The 24,921-nt window shown below is 35.9% G+C and overlaps 1 protein-coding gene across 7 annotated transcripts; it reads right to left on the bottom strand.

Annotated features, from left to right (window-relative positions):
- Positions 1-958: 958 nt before the first annotated feature.
- OCIAD1 (OCIA domain containing 1) lies at positions 959-24,921 on the bottom strand. Of its 7 annotated transcripts, none has more exons than XM_004009820.5 (9): positions 24,807-24,921; positions 23,209-23,271; positions 22,706-22,786; positions 16,692-16,745; positions 10,164-10,211; positions 9,234-9,369; positions 8,249-8,424; positions 4,081-4,233; positions 959-1,488 (listed from the first exon to the last, which is right to left on the bottom strand). In XM_004009820.5, the coding sequence occupies exons 2-9, from the start codon at positions 23,264-23,266 to the stop codon at positions 1,451-1,453; spliced, it is 744 nt and encodes a 247-aa protein (XP_004009869.1). In that variant the 5' UTR covers positions 23,267-23,271; positions 24,807-24,921; the 3' UTR covers positions 959-1,450. The 7 variants fall into 7 exon arrangements, with proteins under 7 accessions (XP_004009869.1, XP_004009870.1, XP_012035345.1 ...); XM_004009821.4 differs by lacking the exon at positions 24,807-24,921 and adding an exon at positions 24,587-24,771; XM_012179955.5 differs by lacking the exon at positions 24,807-24,921 and adding an exon at positions 24,247-24,498.

Genomic DNA, 24,921 nt, shown 5'->3' with positions numbered 1-24,921 from the left:
TATTTTGCATGTGAGAATGGTGTGAATTATTGTGGTCAAATAGGGGACTGAAGAGAGCTCAACATCTTCCATCCCGTTTCTTTTTTTAAAAAACGTGACTAGGTGTGAAGTTTATGCTCCTGCCTTGAGGCAGGTTTACAAAAAATGCTTCGGGACTTCTGAGGTAAGGTCAGGAAAAAAAAGGCAAGTTTCTGAAATGCTTGCTGCACTCACACAAGAGCCCTAATGATCAAGTAAACAGTCTAATGGCCTTGAGCACAACATGCTATGGGGAGCCCACACTCTACCAAGACACAGCAAGGTCCTGAAGCTAAGAGAAGCCTGGCTAGGCCTCAGCCCAGCTGCCTGCTGTTTCCATTCCATCCAGCACCTGACTGCAAACCTCAGAGACACAGTCAATAACTCAGCTGAATCCTTCCTTAAATTCTGACACAGAAAAACTGAGACAATGAATTGTTGCTGTTTTAGGCCACAAAGTTTGGGGATGATGTGCAGCAGTAACTAACTGAAATACTGTTTCTGGTGGAAATGTAATACAATTAAGTATAATTTAGATGAGATCACAATTTCACTTTCCATTCACCTGAACCAGAAACAAACATTACGTCAACAATGAAGAAAATACAGTATACCAAATTTTTATTCCCCTGGAATTTGCAAATTTTTCAAACACCGCTTTTTCAGGGCATTGGGCTATTCACTGTATGTTGCTTTATTTGAGTCACATTCTTTGTATTATAATTAAATATTCAGATAGATGACTTTATTTCCTATCCCTACAAAACTCTTTCTTATGATTATACTTAAGAGGGCAACCCACTCCAGTATTCTTGCCTGGAGAATCCCATGGGCAGGAGCCTGGCAGGCTCCAGTCCATAGGACTGCAGAGTCAGACACGACTGAAGCAATTTAGCACACAGGCAGACTAGAAACAATAAGACCATAAAATCAACGGAGATACACGTTGCTTTATATTTTATTTACCATAAACACTAAGAGAATACAGCAAACACTGGAGAAAGGCATTTTAATAATTTTGATGTAAAGTTTAACACTTAAAATTATGCTTGCTCCCCACCCCCACCCCAATTCAACATGCAGGTATCATTTATTTCCAGATGCAGTGATTGTAGAGCATTACATTCTCTTGAAAGTTTTATAACAGAGTATCCTTGTCCTGTAACTTAAAACAATTTCATAAACTATGTATAATCATGGTATAATAACATCATTCAAAGAGTTTCCCAAATGACTATATTCACACAATATTAATATTGAAGTCTTGAGTTTTTAAAACATCATCTCAATAAGCCAAACCACAAAAACCCAGGTTCTAGTTTTAAATGTGTTTATGAAGACTGCTGCTGAGCTCAAAGCATGCAGATGTTCATGACCACCTAGATGAAGCTGGATACTGAAATTCCTTCAGTAGGTCCAATGATGCAATTTTTCACTCATCCCAAGTATCTCCATATTTGTTTACTTTGACTAGGAAAAAAGCACAAATAATTGATGATTCCAAATAGTAATAAGTGAAAGGAACTGTTTTATGTTTGCTATTATTATGACTTAAATTATGTTTCTCATTTGAATAAATGTACATGAGAGTCAAATTATAATTATAAAAAGGGGCTGGCTAGCCTTTTGTGAACTGGAGGTTTGACATAAATACAGTATCAAGACATTTACATATGTATTTGATCTCTAAAACAACCTGATAAAATAAATATAACCCCCGTTCTAAGGAAAACAGATTAGTAACTTGCCCAAGGTACAAGCCTAATAAAATAGGTAGAACTGAAACGTGAACACAGGTCTATTTAGGTCCAAAGCCTGGGTACCTTTACAACTTTACCATCTAAAGCAAGCATGGTATACATTACAGGATGCACAATAGTTACCAGTAAATGAAAAATAAAACAATAATGAATATTTGAATGCCATTTTCCACAGAAATCTCAGATTAGATTAATCTCTCTTAGGAGATTAATACCAGTACAAGGAGGAAATGCTTTCCAGTATTTTTGTATTTTATGTGATATTATATTTTGAAATATGTTCTTCTATCTTTTCTACTCTTACTTTTTAGCCTGTCTTCTACACAGCCATCATCTGTGAATTATAACTCTTCGGAAGACCCAAGTATTCACAACAATGTCAAGAAGCAGTTATCAAAGTATAAGGGGATTCCCTTCCTCAAGACTTTTTCAGTGAAGTCTTTAAAGTCAAAATTATTTCATTATTATACTAAGACATTGTTCTGCTTTTCCCCCTTGCTCTTCTTCCCTTATGTGTAGAAGGCAGTTTTCACGGAGCTACATGATGTGTGGGAACATCACTGCTGACAGCTAACTGAAAATACGCTTAGATGTTTAAAATTTCTGCCATAATTTCTAACTAGCTAAAGTAACAACGAATATAATCCACATAAACAAAAGCTGAGAATTTTTAAATGACACTTTCTGACCTAGTGAATCTACATTGTACTGTTAATTTTCTGTCTAAGTTCTAGAACAGAAATCACGAACTGTTCATAACTTTTTTCTTTAAATTATATAAAGCACACACACAAAAAGCTTTCTTTTTACAAAGAAAAACAGTTCACATCACTGTATCATGAAACAAAACTTCAAAACTGTTCACAGCCAAAAGCACCAATGTCCAAATCCAGCAAATATCACTCATCTACCATGTTATCTTTTCTTGGTTTTTAGCACTAGAAGGCCCAACCAAAACACAACATTTCTGACATATCAAACAATGGCACTATGCTATGCAGACACACAGCAGAGCAGATTACAAAAATGAGAATACTACCGCCTGCCCTCATGGAGCTTACAGTCTAAATTCTCAAATTAATTAGAAGATCAGAGTACCAGTGAATCTTCACATATTACAGAGGAATAACTACTAAATACATAAGGCTTATGTTTTACGGCAAACATTAACAAGTATTGCTGATTACAAATCTATTTTAAAGCTGCAAAGAACATCAATAATATAACAGAGGTGGATCACTGTTGTAAAATAGGATTAAATGAAACAATTACTACCGATTAGAAATAAAACTAGCTCTAAAGGAATGATCATAATAAAAAATACCAAGTATTTTTAATGTATTTTTGCATTCTCTGTGGTATACTCTCAAGAAGGTACAAAGGACATTTTTGTTCCTTTAATTTTTAAAGTAGTAAATAGAAAACCTTGAAACAATGATATATCCTCTAAAATTCCTCAAGAAAGATATTACAAAATTTTATACTGAAACAGCTACAAAGCCCTATTCAAAATGCCCTCTTGTTACTGACAAATCTTTGGTGTCAGAAAATTTACTGTGGGTTATGCGCAGCTGCTCCAAAAAGTCTTAAATCATGATATTAAAAATCTCTATGTATTAATTAATTATAGAGTGAAGTACTGTTTAGGGGCTTCCCTGGCAGCTGAGTGGTAAAGAATTCACCTGCTAATGTAAGATATGGGTTCAGTCCCTGGGTCAGGAAGATCCACAGGAGGAGGAAATGGCAACCTACTCCAGTATTCTTCCTGGGAGCCTGGTGGGCTACAGGACATGGGGTCGCAACTGAGCAACTATGCACAAAGTACTGTTAAAAGTCAAACTCCCTATTTGGAAATGCCCTAAAAGCTAGTTCATAAGCATGTAACTCTTTCAATTTCATAGACATACAGGACCATCATTTTATTACTCAATCAGGATTCTGTGATTCTGCCAAAAGTGGCATTATCAATCCAATCTGGTTTTATGCAGTAGATACATCATTTTAAAAAATGTTGTCAATTCCCAAGGTGGCTTCTCATACAATCAAATGTTTGTATAATTTCTACATTAAAAATTTAGTCTTACTGTTTTAAGCCATACTATTTGGACTTCATTATTTTCTAACATAAAATGGCTTTTGGAACACTAAAAAAGGAAGAACTGATAACTATTAATAGTTACCATCTTAAAAAATGTTATTTTGGTTAATTGCTTGAGGCATTAAATCACACGTTAGTATAATTAAACTAGTGCTGCAGTTTCTAATTCTAAAGAGTAAAGTGATTCAGACTAGACTATCATACCTTCTTTTTTTGGCATTCTTTCCTGCATAGGCCTGACTGAGGGGTCAGTCTTATGTGTTAAAGTAACTTCATATGACTCTCTGTTCTTATTCCTTAATTCCTCATATGTAATATTTTTTCTTTTAGGACTTTCTTCAATGTTGGGATCAGGTCCTAAAACAACAAACAGTTAATAAATGGTGATAAAAGGATTTGAATAAATCTAAAGCAACTAAAGTTTACAAATGCTTCTTACCTACTAAAAAATTAAAGTGAAGGATCAGATTATTACCAGTATTCCAAAGGTTCTGTATTCTCCCCAAGGTAATTATAAAACCAAAATCTACTTCCTCTTACGCTTTCAAGCTTATATTTCTAAAGTTAAAAAAATATTTTTTTAAACTATCCATGGCCAGAAGAAGGATGGATATAATATATACCAGCACAATTCACTCATTAAAATGCTAGTGTTGCTCTAAACTGGGAGGTTATTCATACAGTTTATATAATTAAAGAGAAATATATTCTACTAGCGACAATTGAACAAAACTAGACATGGTGTAGATTCAGTAATAGTTCCATAGTTAAATGTTACTGTATCCAGCCTATATATATACAAACAACTCCAGCAATTAAAACACATTTATGTTTTCTTATATTTCAATAATACTTGAAAATGGCTATTGAAAGGTATAAAATAAGAGTCTTTAACCACAGGAAGCATCATTTTGATTTAGGTCTAATGGATGCAATACTGAGGCAGAAAAAAGTAGCAACTTTTACCTGGGGAACCAGCATTTATTCTCTCTCTCCCCCAAAGAAAGTCAAAGTATGAAAACATTTTATCAAAGAGTCAACTACTGATATAAAAATAAGGAAATGGTTAGGTGACAGGACTAAATTTTGAATATAGTTTATAAAGTATATAGTTAGCAAGCAAAGCCAGATAACATTTTTTAAAAGTCAATTAATGCTTACAGTGAACTATTTAACTTACAAAATCTAACAAACCACTCCCCAAATAATATTTTTCAGAGGTTTTTAATGAGACATAGAAATTAGGTATATCATTTTAATAATATAACCATATGAATTAAAATAATTGTTTTAAAACAGTTTTTATAAATGGTACTATTTTGAAAGTGAATAGTAAGGTCCCAGCGAATACTCACATTTTTCAAAGCAACATAACTATTCATTGAATATATTCAACTACAATCTTTTACCATAAAGTATACTTGCACTGATACAAAGCAGAGGATTTAAATTTCTAATTAGTTCTAGCATTATATACCATGGATAAAAACCAAACTTTTCTTGCTTAAAGAAAAATATTAAAACTGCATACTTCATTTAAAAGCAACTTGCATTTCATTAGTAATAAGTTATTGAATTCATTTCCTTTCAGCATAAATGATATTTTTTAAATTCTGAAGGAGACAGCTTATACTAGATGAGTAGTTAGGAACCCTAGATTCTCATTCCCACTCTGACAACATTTAATGAATGTCCTTGGGCAAATCACTAAGCTTCTTTGAGTCTTGGTTTTCTCAACTATGAAATACGGAAGTTTGAACTAGATGATCTTCGCTAAAGTTCCTTCCAGGTCTAATACATTTTCTTATCAAAAAGAAAGACATTTCATTGTTCTGAAATTCTGCAATGAATAATGAAAACACGGATCAGACAGAAAATAGGGATAATTTCTTTCACTTGTAAAAGCCAAATGAAAATGTCTTGCACTGTGTAGGGAGCAAGACTTACAGCAAAGAGCTGGAAGGAACAGGAAAATGCAAAAAAGCACTGATTTAAATCTAACTGTAATAAACTTATTGTAGTTTCATAACAACTATGAAAGAATGCTTTCTACTCTGAGAGATTAATAACTTTCAATTCCTGTTAAGAGAAAGCAGAGGACAAATAGGACTTAAACAAAAAGGGAGGATGTCCTGGTAAGGGAGGACTCCAGGAAAGCAAAGGAGGCCACTGTGGGCTCACGTGGGGAACTAAAGTGGCAATCTTGACTTGGGGACAGGGCTAAGACAGCAGAGCATGACGGATGGATGGCTACAGTGGAGGACTTAAAATACATGAAAGTTTGGTCCTTGCTGTAGTCTGTGGGCAGATACCAAAGGGCATTTTGTTTGTTTTTACTGGCAAAGAAATTATGTAACATGGAATGAAATTTTCTAATGCAAATGCAAGGAAAGATGCAAGACATAGCAAGGGAAGACTTGGTACACGGCTAGAACAGAAGTAGAATAGATTTGAATTTGGGAGACTGGAGAAATGGGAGACTGTGAGACAGCTGACTGTGGAGATAAAACGATGACTTTAACCATTCTCTCCTATGCTGCTGACCTCTTTTCCTCTCTCACTAATCAGGTGTCTCATGTCCAGCCACTAAGGGGGGAAAACAGGTGAGAATTAAAAGACTTTGAAACTTTCCTGATGATCCAGTACAGCACGTGGGTTTGATCCCTGGTCAGAGAACTAAAACTCCACACGTTGTACAGTACAGTCAAAAAATAAGACTTAAGAATCTCTTCAGTTATCTCAACCCTTTAACTTCACTTTCTCCTGTCTCTTTTGAAAAGTGAAATACTCACCCCCCACCACCCCCACCACTGACTCCTGCTCTGAGACAGTGCTGTCCAATACAATTTTCTATAATGATGAGAATGTTCTCTACACAGTCCAGCACAGTAGCCAGTAGCACATATGGCTACTGAGCAACTGAAATGCTACCAACGCAACTGAGGAACTGAATTTTCAATTCGTCTTAATTTTAGTGAATTTAAACAGCCACATATAGCAAATGGCTATTTTATATCCTGACCAACCTAGAACCCTTCTGCACCATCTGGAACCTTACTTGATCTATAATCAACACCTCTTTTCACTCTATACCTTCTGTCCTTTTAACATATTCATACATAGAGAATAAAATCTGTTCTGTCTAAAAAGAAATGAAGGCCCAAATGTCCCTTTAACCTTGTTTGCTCCCCACAGGTAGTAGCTTATCGTATTTATTTCAAAGCACGTGTTTTCAAATTCTCTGAGGTCCAAAATCCCGTTTCCAAACCCTTGGGAGTCAGAAATGCTTCAAAAATCAGAGTTTTAGATTTTAGAAAAAACATTACCGTATATATCCCTTATCACTTAATGTCCATTGAAGTAGTGATGAATAAGCAAACACAACATTCCTAAAACAAAATCTAGAAAAAATATTAAGATAAATAAAGATTATCAATGTAGTTCTATCCAGCTGAAATCGGTTTGAGTTCAGGTCAGAATTTTATCACTAATTATTTAAAAACCTGTTCTTTTTAAAAAAATTTTGGATTTTAGGTAAGGAATTACAAACTTACACTTTGTTTCCAATTCATCTTTCATGGCAAATTAGACTGAAGAAAGCAAGGAAGCAAGCTAGCTAACATTTGCTGACAGTCTATTATTAATACTTTTCAGACATTACCTCTCATTAGTTCATTTCATTCCCAAAGTTCTTTAAGAGAGGTATTATCATCTCAATTCAAGAGATCAAGAGACTGAAGGCACCACAAATTACTTGTCTAAAGACATATAGCTAGCAAATGTCAATCACGATTCATATGCAGGCCTTAATCCAAAGTTGATGTTGTTTCACTCACATCACATGATCTTCAAAGCTAATATTCACACAAACTTCACAAAGCACTTTCACATGGATTTTCTCACTTGACAACAGTTCTGTAAAGCAGGTAATTTTTCGCACAAAGAAGCTAAAAGAGCCTTTAAGACCACAGTAATAAATGAAATCTTTTAAAGACTCTTTCAAGGACCATTTATCATTTCATCTTTGCTATTTCACTAAACATGGTTAGCATTTTCAATTAATGGAGCATATTAATAATTTATTCTTATTTTTCTATATCTTCCAGCAGACTGAGAGAGTTTTTCAGGGCAAACAGCCAGCTCTTATTCATCTTTACTTCCATACCTCGCAGAGTACCTGATACCTACTGGACCTCAAAAAGTGTTGAATGAATGAAGAATGAATTCAAATGAACAGATGAGCAAACAAACATGCTGAGTTTAGGCTGATGGTGGAATACAGAGGTGATATCCAGCTAACAAGGTCATCAAATAAAGTTTATACATACGTTGGACCATAAAAGCTGAAATTCATTTCAAGAGAAGTTTCTACCTTGGGCAATATGATCAGTAATACCAGTTGGAGTAGATTCATTCAAAGAAGCACTGAATGGAATTGGCTCATAATGAGGAAGCATCTCTTTTTCTAAGTTGTCTGCTGCTGGGGATGTTGCAAAAGATGAATGACCACTCACATTTGAGTCATATTTTGACCTCTGAGAATAGTGCCTACAAAATAAAATCATATTGTATAAAGAAACAGGGTTACTGTCTATGCCTTATTTAAAGAAGTGTGTTACGATACAAAAACTTAAGTCATTTTCTAAAGGAATAATATAATGTTAGTATAGTTATTTAAAACAGTAAAATAAAGTCTGTTTTTGCCACAAAAACAAAAATATGTTCTAACCCACTTATACAACTAAAAAATTGTCACTCTTAACATAGAGAAGAGAAAACATATACCCATTTTTCTATTATTAGGCTTCAGAGATCCTTTTACTGCGTTTAAAGTTCTTGGAAAGAAAAAGTACCTCAGATCAGAAAATGTGTCCATTTCTCACATTAACTTGAAAGTTACTTCCACAGGGAGTAGTCCATATCTACACGATTTTGCTGAAGCATAAATGACAGCAGTTCTCATGGGGTTTCTGTTGCTTGCCATTTGTGACAGGACAATTTATCTACCGAATCTACTTAATTACCTTATTATTTATCTACCTCTCAAGACAGATTCACTTATCTGTACTTATAAAATTCTAAACAACAGGATTAAAAAGTTGAAATCTGTCAAGAGATGAGACTGATAATATTTGGCAATTAAAAAAAATAAGAGTATAGTAAGCAAACAAGGTTGCACTAAACAAATCTTGTTTTTACTTTTAAAAATAAAACTAGCTTTAGCTTGCCACAAAATGGCAAGTTTCCAGTGGTCCTTCAGTAAGGCAATGTTTCATGCACTCAACTACATCAATATCTAGTTACAGGTTTTTTTTTTAGGTAAAATGAAAGCCTTTATAAAGATCTGAACGGCCTACCCAGTTGGTGAAGATCGTCGTGCCTGTCCTGATCGTAAAGCTTCTCCGAGAGGGGAATTCTCAAGATTCTTGAACTTCTCCTGGCAAGTTTTCACATAGGAAAGCTTTCCAGCAAAGTATCCCATGATGCAAGCAACTTATTTGTAAAAATAAACAAAAAGTGTAACTCAATGTGCCTCTTTAGACAAAAATCTTAAGAACACTTCAAAAAAATGTAGTTCTAAATATGTCTCTGCTGTGGAAAAACAGATTTCCTGAAATACTGGTAAAAGTATGACACTGAGTTGCATTAAGAGTTCACAGAAAGATTCAGTGGATATAATTCACTTTCACAAAATCAAGTTAAGTTAAAAATTATGTGAAACAAATCCCTTAACATGATAAATTATGAAGTGCTACCTAAGCATGGCTACTGTTTTATCTTTCCAATACAGAAGACAGAATACCCTGGAAAGATTCATAAAAAGCTTCAGACACTCTCTTTAAGGGCAATTTACTATTTTTTATTAACCATATCATAAAATATAAAGAAACTATACTTATAAATGCTATTATGTTTATTTACTAATTGCAAATTAGGGTTTTTAAAAAATTACACTTAATTTTAAATATTCTTTGATTAATCAGAATAGCTGAACTTTCATTCCTCATAGACCAAGATAACTTATTTTCAAATATTATATTTTTACAAAATAATTTAAAACTAATGGTTTCAGACATTATAAAAACAGGGGAAAATGCCTCTTTCAACTAACTCATGGTTTTTAATGCTAACAATAAAATGCCCAAGTAGTTCATTTAAAACTTAAACACAATGATTTATCAAAACAAATAACCAAATAACTGTTATTAGTAAGATGGAACATTTGTAAAAGCTATTTATTTTACTTAGGCAAAAAAGCTAAGAGAATTAGTATTGTTCATACTTACATATAAGTTTAGGAATGGAACCATATTTGGGATGACTTGAAAGGATTCCTAAAGATAAAACAGTAAATATTTCTGAGCAACACTGTTACAGTTACATAATAAAGATGTTTTCTATTTTTTATTGCAAGGAAAGAAGTTTATGCTAATAGTATAAGAATGGTACAGAAATTATGGTCAATAATACAAAGAAAATAATTCTGCTAGTCACACACTTCTGCTGGTCTTTTATAATGTGAGACAAAAGTAGTTGTAAGTTTAGCAGTACAGTATAAAGCAAGATATATATATTTCTTAATGGCTTTGAGCAACCCACAAAGACATAAGGAAAAATTAGTACAGACTACCTTTATAGATTATCTGACAGCATTAGCTCTTTCCAGAATACCAAAGCAGCCTGAAGCTATTCAAAAGAGAACTCAACATCAAGAGAAATATGAAGAAATCAAGATTCTAATCTATCAGAATGGATGAATTCAGCAAGATCACTTGATACAAGGTCAATATACAAAAATACACAAAAACAAAAAATACACATCTCTATGAATCAGGAACAAACAAACAAAAAACCCAATAAAAAAGGATACTACTACAGCACCAAAAACCATCAAAGACCCAAAAACAAATCTAATAAAAAATTAGAAAGATTCTGAAAACTACAAAATTTACTAAGGGAAATGAAAGCTAAGTAAATGGAGAAACACACCATGTTCATGATGTCAAAGATTAAATAAAGATGGTAATTCCTCATAAATAGATATATATTCAACGCAACCCCAATTAAAAGCTAAGGAAGTTTTTTCCCCAAACTGAAAAGCTTATTCTAATATTCATGTGGGAACACAAGCGGTCAAGAAAAATCATGGCAATGTTGAAGAATACCACAATGGAGAACTAGCTATCACCAGATATCAAGACCTATGATAAAGCTATATTAATTAAGATAATGTGTTATAAGTACAAGAACACATAAACTGATCAAATTCAGAAACAGACCCACACATACAGTCACTTGATTTATAACAGAGGCAACAACACTGCATTGCAGTGAACAAAGACTAGTCTTCAAAATATAGTGCTGGGCCCACGAATCCGTACGGGGGAAACATGTACCTTGATCCTACCTCATATAATGTTCAAAAGTAATTCAGGATGACTCAAAAATAGAAGTATGAAAAGACAAAACAGGGAATTCCCTAGCATCCCGGTGGTTAAGGCTTTGGGCTTTCACTGGCAAGGGCCTGAGTTCAATCCCTGGTCAGTGAACTAAGACGTGTGACAAAATAAATAAATACAATAAAGCTTACAGAAAAAGCACAAGAGTCTTCATGTCCTTATACCAGATAAATATCCTGAAGAGACTACAGAAAGCCCTTCTTATAAGAAGAGATCTGATCAACTTTATTAACCACGAGGGAGATGCAAATTAAACTACAATGCAATCAGTATCGTGTTCGCTAACAACGGCTAAACTTCAAGACACAGAAGTAGCATGTGTTGGTGACAGTGACACAAACAGAAATTAATGAACTGATGGAGTGTAAATTGGTCTAAACAGTTTGGAGAGTTTAGAAAGTATCTACTAAAATTGAACCTGGACATAATCTATGACCAAGCAAAACATCTACAAAGAGACATGGAGTTCATGGCAGAACCATTTGTAATGTCAAAACTGGAAACTGCACAATCATCAATATACAAAAGGATGGACAGACTGGTATGATATATTCACATAGCAAAAAACTATACGCAATGAGTGTATATAATTTACAACGACATGCAACAATGTGAATGAATTTAGTGACATGCTGGTAAACAAGCTCTCCAAATAAAAGGGTCTGATTTGTAATGTTAGTTGATTTCTGTGGTGTAAATACTTGCCCTGTGACCAATTTCAAGCTACCAATGTTTTAAAAATTGGTTTGTCAAGTTTCCAAAATTTTTAACAATTAGCCCTCTGGAGCTGGTAAAAGCCAGTTTGGGCATACTACTGATGAATCTCACAATGCTGGAAGACGGTACATAAAAGATTGTATCATGTATATGTAATTTTGCCATTTAATTTTATATAAAATGAACTGAGATGACGAGTAAAGGGAGGACTGTAACAGTATCTACATTTACACAAAAATATTGTTTCTTTATTCTGTCAGCAAATACCTATAAACCATCTATAATACACAGGCACTACATTCTAGGAAATAGGAATATAACAGTAAAGAGACATTAACCTCACAGAGCTTTTAGTCTACAGAGCAAATGAAGACAAACAGAATATAGTGTAATGGTTGCTATTCATCCACTCAAATACGGACACAGATTGGAGATAACTGCAGGTTCAGTTCCAGACCAGTGTAATAAAGCAAACCACACAAACTTACTGGTTTCTCACTGCATATTAAAATTCATGTTTATACTATGTTGAAGTCTATTAAATGTGCAATAGTATTATGTCTAAAAAACAATGTACATACCTTAATTTAAAAAAAATATTTTGTGCTTGAAAACGCTAACCACCTGAGCCTTCAGCAAGCTATAATCTTTGTAACAGCAACATCAAAGAGCACTGATTACAGATCACCATGACAAATATAATGAAAAAGTTTGAATTACTGCAAGAATTACCAAGATATGACAGAGACACACAAGTGAACAGCTACTTTAAAAAAAAAATGATATTGATAAGACTTGCTCTATGCAGCTTGTCACAAATTTTCAATCTGTAAAAAACCAAAAGTATCTGTAAAGCACAATAAAATGAATTATTCTTGTATTTTAGTGTCTACTGCATGCACTATGCCCTGTCAACTGCCAAAAAAGAGTCCATATTTTAAAGGGAAGTAGCAAGAATGGAGACAAATACAATTACTGAGACTAACGCAATATTCTTACCAACAAATGATACATGATAATTCATGGGAGTGCAGATGAAAATAGATAGCTTACAGAAATACTTAAGAGCTAGACTACAGAATGGACAGTTGTTGGACAAAGCAGGTAAGGAATAAAAGTGAAAAATGTCTGTATCCTGGCTACAGAGTGATGCCATTCAGACTCAGAATGGAGGAATTAATTTATGGAGAAGTGAATTCAGCTTGGGACTGAACTTGAGTTCAATTTGAGGAGCCTGTAAAAGGGCCATTCATGTGGAGATGTGCAGAACGTGGTTCTGGAGCCGATTACCTAGACTCAAGATAATTATGAGGGTTTAGAGCAATAAATGGTCACTAAACTTCCCATCATTGTTGGATAGTACATGGACTAAAAATTCAAAGGCAAAGTAAAACTTAACACAATGAAGGAAAAAGCCCACACTAAGAATGTAGGCACCAAGAGGTTGTGGGGTTTTGTCTTCAATGCTACATACCCAGAACAGTATATAGTGCATATCAGACATTCAAAAAACATGAAAAAATGGAGAAGTTGCCTGCAATAGGAGAAAAACCAGAAGAAAGTGCTATAATTGAAGCCAAGAGAAGAGAACATTTTAAGAAGGACTGGTTAAAGTTGTGTAGTGGTCATGAAGAAAACCTGTCTATCAAATTCAAGCAACAAAAAGGTTGCACTGGTATGTTTTAGTACATGTCAGATTATATACATAATCTATGACATATACTGCAGTAGTTCAAAAGAAAAAGTGAAGTGCTCATTCGTGAAGTCTGGTTTCAAATTCAAGACAACTAGGAGCAGCTGTAAAAGGATAAAAAAGATTTTTTCTTTTTTATGTTCTAAAGTTAGAAATGATCTGAGCATATTTAAATGTTTTGATTTAAAAGAATGACTAGAGCAGGAGCAGCCAAGACTACGTACAGTATGACAAACTGGATTAAAAATCATACACGTGGATAAAATCATACACAAAATGTTAGGCATTTTGATTAAATGCAAAATGCTTTGCTGGATTCGAATTCCTTTCCTAAAGTCTCTCTCAATATTTTTTTTGAGATTGACTTTTTCATTAGAATACCTCACCCTCCAAAAACAAGACCCCAATACAATTTCAACAATAATAAAAAGCCCTCAATTCTGGGAGATAATTATATGGGTGACATATCACTCAATATTCTTTTCTGTATTTTTTACTCAAAGTATCAAAATCCCAACAACAAACTCTGACAAAGGTATAAAGGTGACGTGACATGCTCAATAGAAAATGTTATTCTACAAATTAGGTAAGTCATTTTCAACAATTCATCCTTTTTAAAAAATGGATTACTAAATCCCCCTGAAAAGCTCCAAGCCCAGTCAGTCACTATGAAAAACTATAAAGATGCTGAAGATGGTTGTTGCTCATGGTATGACTTCTGCAAACAAAATCAGAGGCATAAATCACCATTAATTTCAAGTCAAATAATCACCAAACAGTAACCAGAAGTCCAAGATGATTTGGGCTGCAAAAATAATCTGTCATTTCAGTACTAGGTCCTAAGATTTTCAGTGGTAACTATGTAAGAACCATCCTATGAAGATGTGTGTTCAACTACAAAAAGGGAATTTCTGTCTGTGGGCCTACAAGGCATTCCCAAACAGGCAAAAGCCCAGCAAGTGTCATTTTATTGTTGAAAATATAAGGTCCAAGTGAGTAGGTGCAATCTGATTCTCCCAGCCTTTACCACTTGTGTCTTACCTTCAAGCTGTCCAAAGTCTCCTACTCTACGGAAGCCCCAAAGTTCCAAAATTTTGCTTTGCTTTTTTTCTTTTCAAAATTACCATTTCTCTTGGTTCTACCTTAGCTATACATCTTCATTCTTCCCTTCATGATTCTGCCACTCTTAGCCATGTCAGTGGCCTGACTGTCCCCCCCAGCTGTCATGGTTATCATTCTGACAACCAGGTCCCTCCTTCCTGAGTTACTCGTACATCTCCTTTAATCTAAATCCTACCCATCTTCAAAACCTTCATTACAGTAGCCCTACAAAGATCTTTTTTCTTTGAAAACCTATAGCTCTTGGAGTCTCTACCACAAAACTTAGAAGCTTATTTAATATTTAATTATATTCTCTATTTGCTTCGACTTTGTATTCACAACTTTGTATTCATTTTGTTTTCCTTACATGAACCACCAGCTGTTATTAATTTTTCTTTTCTATAATCCACCCCACCCCATGTCTAGCTCCAATCATTAGTTAAATGACTGACAGAACTCAGATAAATAAAATGGGTAGCATAATAGACACTATAATTTCTCCATTGCTCAGTTTTTCCTTAAAATTAATGAAACTAAAATGTCTGTTTCACATTACAAAAACAACCCTAGTCTATAAAACAACTCTGAAAGACAAATAAGAGTATATGTATCTTGATTCATTTGCTTTTAAAAAATTCCTGTCTAGTGAGGTTCTTTGGAAATTCTTGAAATAAAAACAAAATTTTACCTTAAAAACTCCTCCCATTTCCCTACAAAACTACTTTTCTCAACTAGTTGTGTCAATACCACTAAGTAGTTCATACTGCTAATATGAAAAGGCTATATGTTCCTATCATAGTAACATCTTGGAAGGAGCTTGTTGACTATCCTTTTCTGGAACATCTTCTAATTCCAAGAAGACAGTTCACAAAATAAATGTAATGAATATTTCTACTGTTTACACAACTAAATTTAAAGATGTAGAGACTGACATAGTTAATACCTACCTAAACGCAACTATTCTTTCCAAGTAGCATATTTTACTATGTAATTCAAATTTTTCATTTATTTTACTACATGCTGAAGCTGAAACTCCAATACTTTGGCCACCTCATGCGAAGAGTTGACTCACTGGAAAAGACCCTGATGCTGGGGTGGATTGGGGTACGAGGAGAAGGGGACGACAGAGGATGAGATAGCTGGATGGCATCACCGACTTGATGGACGTGAGTTTGAGTGAACTCCGGGAATTGGTGATAGACAGGGAGGCCTGGCGTGCTGTGATTCATGGGGTTGCAAAGAGTCAGACATGACTGAGCGACTGAACTGAACTGAACTGAACACAATATCTATGTATTTTCTTTTTGCTCTGGTTATTGAGAGACTGCCAACTTCACTATTTAAACCAACAGAATCTGGACAAGGAAGACCTCCATTCCCCCATTATAAGACAAAGCTGGTTTAGGAAGCTAGGTAGAGAATTCAGTCTTTTAACCAATACACAAGATTCAGCTGGAGCCTTAACTCAGACTCTTGATTCAGTAGGCCTGGGATGGGGCCCATGAATATGCATTTCTAACAAGCTCCTAGGTGATGAGTTATGTGGATGGTCTACCTACCTAAGCCAGGTTTATTTCTCTACCTTCTGGTAAACCACCACTGGCTTTTAATTACTTTCTTGTTCTTATAGTGTTAATACACTACAGTGCAGGAGGACATCAAATTCTCAAACTTGACATTTGACTCTGGATTCATGGAGATATATCTCTTCTGATGTAGAAGTTTTTAATGATAATTTTTAATATGATACATTACCATATGTCCCCTATCTAAAGATGAGAAAAACAGAACATAAAAACATGATATCCAATGTGCTAAACAAATTCAAAGTTTAAAATATTTACCTTTACTAATCAATCCTTGAGTAATCAACATACTTGTTGCAGCCAAAGGTACAGCTATAGGGGGAAAAAGAATTTGTCAACATCAATAAAAGGAAAAGATTTTGTCTGAGTTCATTAGGATAAACAGATGTATATCAGTAAAACCAGCTAGAAGTACATTGCAATTAAGATCTTCAAAAGAAATTGCTCCACTTTTAAAAGCTGTGCTATATATACTCAGGAAAACATAAAAAACATTTTAAATTTAAGAAAACGTAACAAATTATTAAACATAATTTTAGAACCACCCAGATTTAGGCTCTAAAATAGCCATTCATTGATATCATCAATTAAAACAACACAGTAATAGTGATCAAAAGTTACCTCTGAAGTTGAAGGGGGAAAAAAATTACTGATGAGGTAGGCAAGACATATATTACAAACTGCAAAATTCCATGTACCATGTTAAGTGCTTTCAGCACATTATCTCATTTAATTTCTACCACATCTTTATAAGCCAGATATTACTACTGCCCTTTTAAAGATAAGGAAACTGAAGCTTAGAGACATTGAGTAATTTGTTCAAGATCATACAGCCACTTCAATGGCAGATTCCAGTGAATTCTGATGCCAGATATCAAGTTTTTAAGTTCTGTATTACAGAGTGAACCAATACACAAGATACACTACTTGCCCAAAATCATATGGTGATTGGTACAATTAGAAAGCATATATTTTAAATACCAATGCTTTCTCTTAAACCAGGGAATTCTGTAAAACTCAATGAAAATATAACTGACATACATATGCCTATTAATGCTGAGTGAAAAATCCAAAACTCTCATAATCTCAAAGAGGCTCATAATTTATGAAGCCAGTCTTCTATACCCAAACTGCCCCAAAGAATTTCGATGTTAAGTCTATATCTCTTTCCCAGTTAGGCAGTGTGCAGGGAAGATTTAGCATGGCAGCCTGGAGACTGCTTTCCTTACAAAGGCTTGCTTTCAAGATTGGTCCTTCCCTTATATCTGGGAGGCTGACAGGTAAACCGATACAAAACTTTACCTGGATGATAAGTGGCTCACTATGCACAAACTACTTGCACAAAAACTGTTCATACCAAACACCTCCTTTCCTTTGGGGAGTCTGGAATTTTGTTACCTGCTAGGCTGAGGGAGCCTATGTGACCAAATCCCAAAAAAAACTGTGGGTGCTAAGTCTGTGATATGTTACTACAACATGCAACTGGAGAAATTTAGTACATTCCGTGTGTGACTACTTGGAGAGGACTCAGCAGCTTTGTCTCTGAATTTCACCCACTCCTTTACCTTTGCATATTTTCCTTTGTATCCCTTCCGCTGTAAACTATTTTACATTGCAATAGCTACACATGGCTGCCGCACTGGAGACTGAAGTTCCTGACTAGGGGTTGGGTACTTGTCTGTAAGGAGTCATGTGGTAAATACTTTAGGTATTGTCCGCCACACAGTCTTTGCTCCAACTACGAATTTTAAAACAAAAGCACTGAGATAAACAAATGAATACACCTATGTTCTAATAAAACTTTATGAATGAAAAAATAGGAATTTCAGATAAATTTTCTGTGTAATGAAAAATTCTTCTGCTTTTTTTCAACTATTCAATGAAAGTCACCCTTAACTCACAGCCATACAAAAACAGATTTGGCCCTTGGGTTACAGCCTGCTCAACTGTGGTCTAGAATATATATGGGCAATTTAAGAACCAAAGTCACTAAGCATTTGAATTATTAAAATATTCATGATTAAAATCCATAATGCTGGAATAGGGCATTAGCTTTGCCATCAGACACAATCTGCAGAAACTCTAAGGCTTAAATCCTTGCTCTATTACTTACTAATGGATTTTACCTCAGCTGGAAAAATGATCTAACGTTGGTTGGTTAGAATGCCTTCATATATTATTTAAGGTTTTTCAAAGGATATTCCTTTAAAATTACAGCATCAGTACAATTTGCAATCACTTTCTCCTTCAGCTTGGTTCAAGAATTGCAACTTGAAGCACTGAAGAATCATTAAGGATAAAAGGCAATGAGTTAGTTGGCCATCTCTACAAAGGACAATTTCCCCATTTTGCTTTCTTTTTAGGCCAAGATGGCATAATGTAAAGAGCAACAGTTTGGTTAATGAGATTCTAGTATTAGTTCTGCCATTCACCACTGTATCTTTCCATAAATCTTCTAACTTCTTTTCATACTATAAAGGGTAATCGAGTAGAACTAAGGTCTCTTTCCAACTCATGCATTCTGTTACAGAAAAAAAGAATGGAAAATTAAGAGACTTCAGAAATTTAGTCTTCATTCTAGTCAAAGTAAAGAAAAAGTCATTTGCTCAAAGCAACCCAGATGGTTTGTGGTAGAATTTAGATCAAAATTCAAGTCTTCCAACTCCCAGGTCAGTGGTCTTTTCCCACTGCACTACTTGGCTCCCACTCCAGAGTCTACTAAATGTTTCTTTAGGCAAATCAGTAAAACTGCTGACCAAATGCTATATTATGACCATGATCTCAATCATATTCAACACAAGAACCCCTAAAATTCCTTTTACTCTTTTCTTACACTAGCAAAATACTTCTCTAAATTCATAATCATTTTCAATTGAAACTTTTCATTCATCACAACAGCACTGACAGCCATTCAATATAACAGCTTAACACATAGTAAGTTAAACTGAATTAATCTCCTTAACAATCCCATGAGATACGTTATTATTATCCCCACTTAACAGAGAAGGAAACTGAAGCATACAGAGATGAGGAACTTCAACATCTCACAGCTAATATATGTTGGAGCTGTAACTTGAATCCAGACAGTCAGGTCTCAGAGTCCATGCTCTCTCTTACATAAATCATATACTATTTTATTCGAAAACCAATACAGATGTATGAAACATCATTCACAAAACCTATAAGATGCATGAAACAAATATGAATTCATACACTTTTCAGCAATTGCAGAGATTGAGAACTGCTGTAACCTATAATACACATTAAACTAACCCTAGCATGTAGATTGTTACATTACCTGTATGTTTGTGCAGACGGAACTAGTTGTACACCTTCTTATTCTTCTAACCCATTCTGCACACTGCTAATGTTCCTTTAAAACAATAACATTATCATCCCACTGGCCCAAGAACTCACAGGCATGTGCTAAGTTGTTTCAATCATGTCTGACTCTGCAATCCTATGGACTGTAGCCTGCCAGGATCCTCTGTCCATGGGATTCTCCAGGCAAGAATACTGGAGTGGGTCGCCATGTCCTCCCCCAGGGGATCTTCACAACCCGGAAATTGAACCTGCATCTCTTATGTCCCCCGCATTGGCAGGCAGGTTCTTTATCACTAGCACCTCCTGGGAGGCCCCAAGAACTATTTCAAATCCTGAAAGATGATGCTGTTAAAGTGCTGCACTCAATATGCCAGCAAATATGGAAAACTCAGCAGTGGCCACAGGACTGGAAAAGGTCAGTTTTCATTCCAATCCCAAAGAAAGGCAATGCCAAAGAATGCTCAACTACCACACAATTGCACTCATCTCACATGCTAGTAAAGTAATGCTCAAAATTCTCCAAGCCAGCCTTCAGCAATACGTGAACCGTGAACTTCCTGATGTTCAAGCTAGTTTTAGAAAAGGCAGAGGAACCAGAGACGAAATTGCCAACATCTGCTGGATCATGGAAAAAGCAAGAGAGTTCCAGAAAAACATCTATTTCTGCTTTATTGACTATGCCAAAGCCTTTGACTGTGTGGATCACAATAAACTGTGGAAAATTCTGAAAGAGATGGGAATACCAGACCACCTGACTCGCCTCTTGAGAAATCTGTATGAAGGTCAGGAAGCAACAGTTAGAACTGGACATGGAACAACAGACTGGTTCCAAATAGGAAAAGGAGTACATCAAGGCTGTGTACTGTCACTCTGCTTATTTAACTTATATGCAGAGTACATCATAAGAAACGCTGGGCTGGAAGAAGCACAAGCTGGAATCAAGATTGGCGGGAGAAATATCAATAACCTCAGATATGCAGATGACAGCACCCTTATGGCAGAAAGTGAAGAGGAACTCAAAAGCCTCTTGATCAAAGTGAAAGAGGAGAGTGAAAAAGTTGGCCTAAAGCTCAACATTCAGAAAACGAAGATCATGGCATCTGGTCCCATCACTTCATGGCAAATAGACGGGGAAACAGTGTCAGACTTTATTCTGGGGGGCTCCAAAATCACTGCAGATCGTGACTGCAGCCATGAAATTAAAAGACACTTACTCCTTGGAAGGAAAGTTATGACCAACCTAGATAGCATACTCAAAAGTAGAGACATTACTTTGCCGCCTAAGGTCCATCTAGTCAAGGCTATGGTTTTTCTTGTGATCATGTATGGATGTGAGAGTTGGACTGTGAAGAAAGCTGAGTGCCAAAGAATTGATGCGTTTGAACTGTGGTGTTGGAGAAGACTCTTGAGAGTCCCCTGGACTTCAAGGAGATCCAACGAGTCCATTCTGAAGATCAGCCCTGGGATTTCTTTGGAAGGAATGATGCTAAAGCTGAAACTCCAGTACTTTGGCCACCTCATGCGAAGAGCTGACTCATCGGAAAAGACTCTAATGCTGGGAGGGATTGGGGGCAGGAGGAGAAGGGGACGACAGAGGATGAGATGGCTGGATGGCATCAGTGACGCGATGGACTTGAGTCTGAGTGAACTGCGGGAGTTGGTGATGGACAGGGAGGCCTGGCGTGCTGCGATTCATGGGGTCGCAAAGAGTCGGACACGACTGAGCGACTGAACTGAACTGAAATCAAACCTTTAACTTCTTGGTATTATATTCATTTTCCACCCCCAACAAAACACCTCTGCTCCAATCCCTTCAGACTCAAGGCTCCAGAAGAGATCAAGTTATTAGAGAACCTGCCTTTGTTCATTTAAATGCTCCTCCACCATTCTTCATTTACCTGAGGTTCTATTGGTTGTTAAGCCTCATTTGTTTAATAAAGCCTTTTATAGCTAAATCAATTCCAACTAATTTATCCTTTTAATCCTATTGCTGTTATGCACTTAATCTTTCTCAAGGTGTCTTATGAGTTAGTTCTGTCTCAAGTACATCATAAAAGTACTTCAAGACAATGACTGTCTCATAAAGCATATTCCAAGCACAGTACCTTACACACTATATGCATAAATACTAGGCTGACTGATAAAAATGTACATCCTTTTTAATTACTTGTCACCCCCTCCTTTTTCAAAATCCCACCTTGTTATTTTTTTTTTTTTCCGCTAGAATTACCTTATCTGAAAGGACTGCAGTTACCTCTTGAAGAAACAACATGGTTCTATTCAAAGGAAAATTATGTTCTGTGTTGCTTTCACCATTCTCTGTACTTAAAAAACAAAATCTTCACGTATAAGATTTCTAGTCAGAAATCAAGAGCTGTAGTGTAATAACACTTCACATCAATAACACAGAAACTAACAAATTTTTATCCTATAGCGGTTAAAAGTTTAAGGGGCAGAATCATGAACTTGTTTCAGAGAGACATGGCTTTAAGTCCAGACACCATCGATTACCAGCTGCGGAACACCAGATAGTATCTTTAATATCTCTAAACCTCAATCTCTTCATCTGTAAAGTGAGGGCAATAGTTATCAACCTTACTGGGTTATTTTTATATAACCCATGTACACAGTAAATGCTATCACTATTGTCAACAAAAATACTTTACAATCTTGAAAAAAATTATTACTTTTAAATGCATACAATTCTGATCATTTCATGATGTATGCAAAGGTTAAATGACTATGGAGTACACTTGAAACTAACATCATACATCAACTATATTTCAATTTTAAATGCTTAATAAAATGTACACAACTTTCTTTCTTTAACCAACCTCTTTTAGCAATAACCATACCAAAGTTAAAAAGCTGCCCATTCTTTCTATGTGAAGTCATCATAATTTCAGATATTAAAGATCAAATTTTGTTGATTAGAAAATTTAACTTACATCTGAACCAGAAGCTTTCATCATTGCACTCTGCAAAGACTCTTCTTTCTTCCTCCGTTGGAATGTAATCAGCCCCTATGTCTTTTTACCAAGGAAAATCAGTAAAACGTTAAAACAACCGTGAAAAAAACCTAAGTCTAAAAAATTACCTTAGTCTAAACATTAACAAAACATAATTTTTACATAAAGTAATGGAATAAGTGGACTGTAAACTTTTAACAAACTTTGACTTCAAATATAAAGTTAGTGCCAATATTCTACCAGCTATGTAGTCAAGATTGGCTACAAAATGGGCTGGGTCTAGTGCAAAATTAAAATTTGGGTCCTTTGTTCAAATTACTAAGAATTTAAGGGTGCCAAGAGTAGACCATTAATGGGTCCATGTGCAACCGCAAAGGTCACACAGCCATGAAGCCAGCCCAGTGGCTACTGTTATTCAAGGCAATGAAAATTTCTCTACATAAAAAATGCTTTTAATTATAAATAATTTAACTGATAGTTACGGGGAATTGGTCTTGGAACTTCTGCATTTGGCTCTCGAAAATCAGCCCTCCCATTCATCTTTCCTGCATCAAAAACATTTATGAAAAGCATTAGAAATGACTGCAACTGGCCAAAATAAATCAAGATATAATGTAGTAAAATTACTAGCTACATTGCAACCAGTCAACAAATATTTACAGAACACAACTACATCTAGAGTACTTGAAAAGTTGCCTAAAAAAGTCTCAAACCTATTAACTATTTTAGAACGATTCATTAGGTCCTGTAATTGAAGAACAGATGCTTTACAATTATCAGCTGGTTATATCAAGATACAAAGGTTATCGATTTTTAAAAAGATTTATTTTTCCTTCTGAAGCTGGTTTATTTCACATTATCCTGTGTTAAGATCCTCTCCAAAACATATTATTAAGATAATTCACCAAAATAGAGAAGGAAATCTCAAGTCATTTCTGGGTTACATTTTTAAAAAATGAAATAATCACCAGGAAACATACAATCTCTTCTACAAAACAGTACTTCCAAAAAAAAAAAAAACTGAAATAACAAGGACGTCATTTTGTTCTCCCAGTGGTGGGAAGCTAACAGCACATTCGATTGTATCCTCTTTCCTCCCTCCCCAAATGGAGACCTAGAAAAATAAACGAGATACACAAAAGGCATAGCATTTCAAGAACATACACTTTATTATTATTTTTAACCCATGTCTCTGGATTTAAGAGATCAACAGATTTAGACAGCTACGTATTTTACACAATGTTCACATATAGTCTTTATTCTCATCTTAAAGACAATTTAAATGAAAACGGGAAACATCCCACGCGATGAGGACAGCAATTGGGACCCTTCCAAAATTCACTTATTCAGTAAGTCGCCACTGAGGGCCTTCTATTAATTCATGACAACCTCTTGACTAGGGAAAAAAGAATAGAGTAAATCAATGCATGGATGGATAGAGGTTCCTTAATAAACTACGTATATCCTCAAACAACCGTAAAAGAAAAAACCGAAAACCTCTTCTCACAACAGCATCCTACCTAGAAAGAGACTGTCAGGTTTGACAAAGCCATTTTAATCTCTTGCTCCCAAAGAATAAAACAACCGTCGATTCCTGCACCCCATCCCCCACGCACTGCGTCTCCCACCTCCAACACCTACACACATCCGTCACCACCAATTTCTCCCATGCACACCCCCAGACACGTTCCCTCACCAGCCCTGGTCACCGGCACCCAGGAGCCCGAGGCCCAAAGAGCGATCGGCCCACCCTCGCAGGCGGGAAAAATGGCGGCAGGCGCAGGGGAGCAGCCGGCCGCACAGAGATGGTGAGTGGGTAGGTGGGGGGCGGAACGGGGCTTTCTGCGTCATTTCACCCACCTCCCGACGACGACGGCGGCGGGCGGTGGCGCGGCGAGCCCGCTAGACCAGGGACAAAAAGCCCGAAGGGGAGTCGGGTGAGGTGGAGGGGGGAGGGGAAGGCGGAAGGCGCGGGACTGCAGCGGGGTTGGGGGTGGGGAGCGGTCAACGACACGACCGCCAAGAAGTCACCCAGATACGGGCTCAAAATGACCGCGACCCGGAAGCAGTGGTGACCTACGGAAGGAAATGACGTCAAGACCTCCCTGCGGAGTCTGACGGCGAGCAGCCTCAGAATGGACGCGAACTCCTGCGTCGGTCGGCCTTGTCCGCCTTGGCTTGTTCCTGCAGCATTC

Source organism: Ovis aries, chromosome 6, assembly GCF_016772045.2.
Source record: "Ovis aries strain OAR_USU_Benz2616 breed Rambouillet chromosome 6, ARS-UI_Ramb_v3.0, whole genome shotgun sequence".
Taxonomy (NCBI): Eukaryota; Metazoa; Chordata; class Mammalia; order Artiodactyla; family Bovidae; genus Ovis; species Ovis aries.
The sequence above is the reverse complement of the archived record's forward strand: the minus strand, read 5'-3'. Positions and strand labels throughout refer to the sequence as shown.

Bases quoted from the DNA above. Each gene is read 5' to 3' on its own strand.
- OCIAD1 (XM_004009820.5), bottom strand. From the start codon at position 23,266: ATGAATGGGAGGGCTGATTTTCGAGAGCCAAATGCAGAAGTTCCAAGA. The intron at 8,425-9,233 runs GTAGGCCGTTCA...TTTATTTTGTAG, and splicing joins CGACGATCTTCACCAACTGG to GCACTATTCTCAGAGGTCAA. The intron at 1,489-4,080 runs GTATGATAGTCT...CTTTTTTCCTAG, and splicing joins AAGAATGCCAAAAAAAGAAG to TCAAAGTAAACAAATATGGA.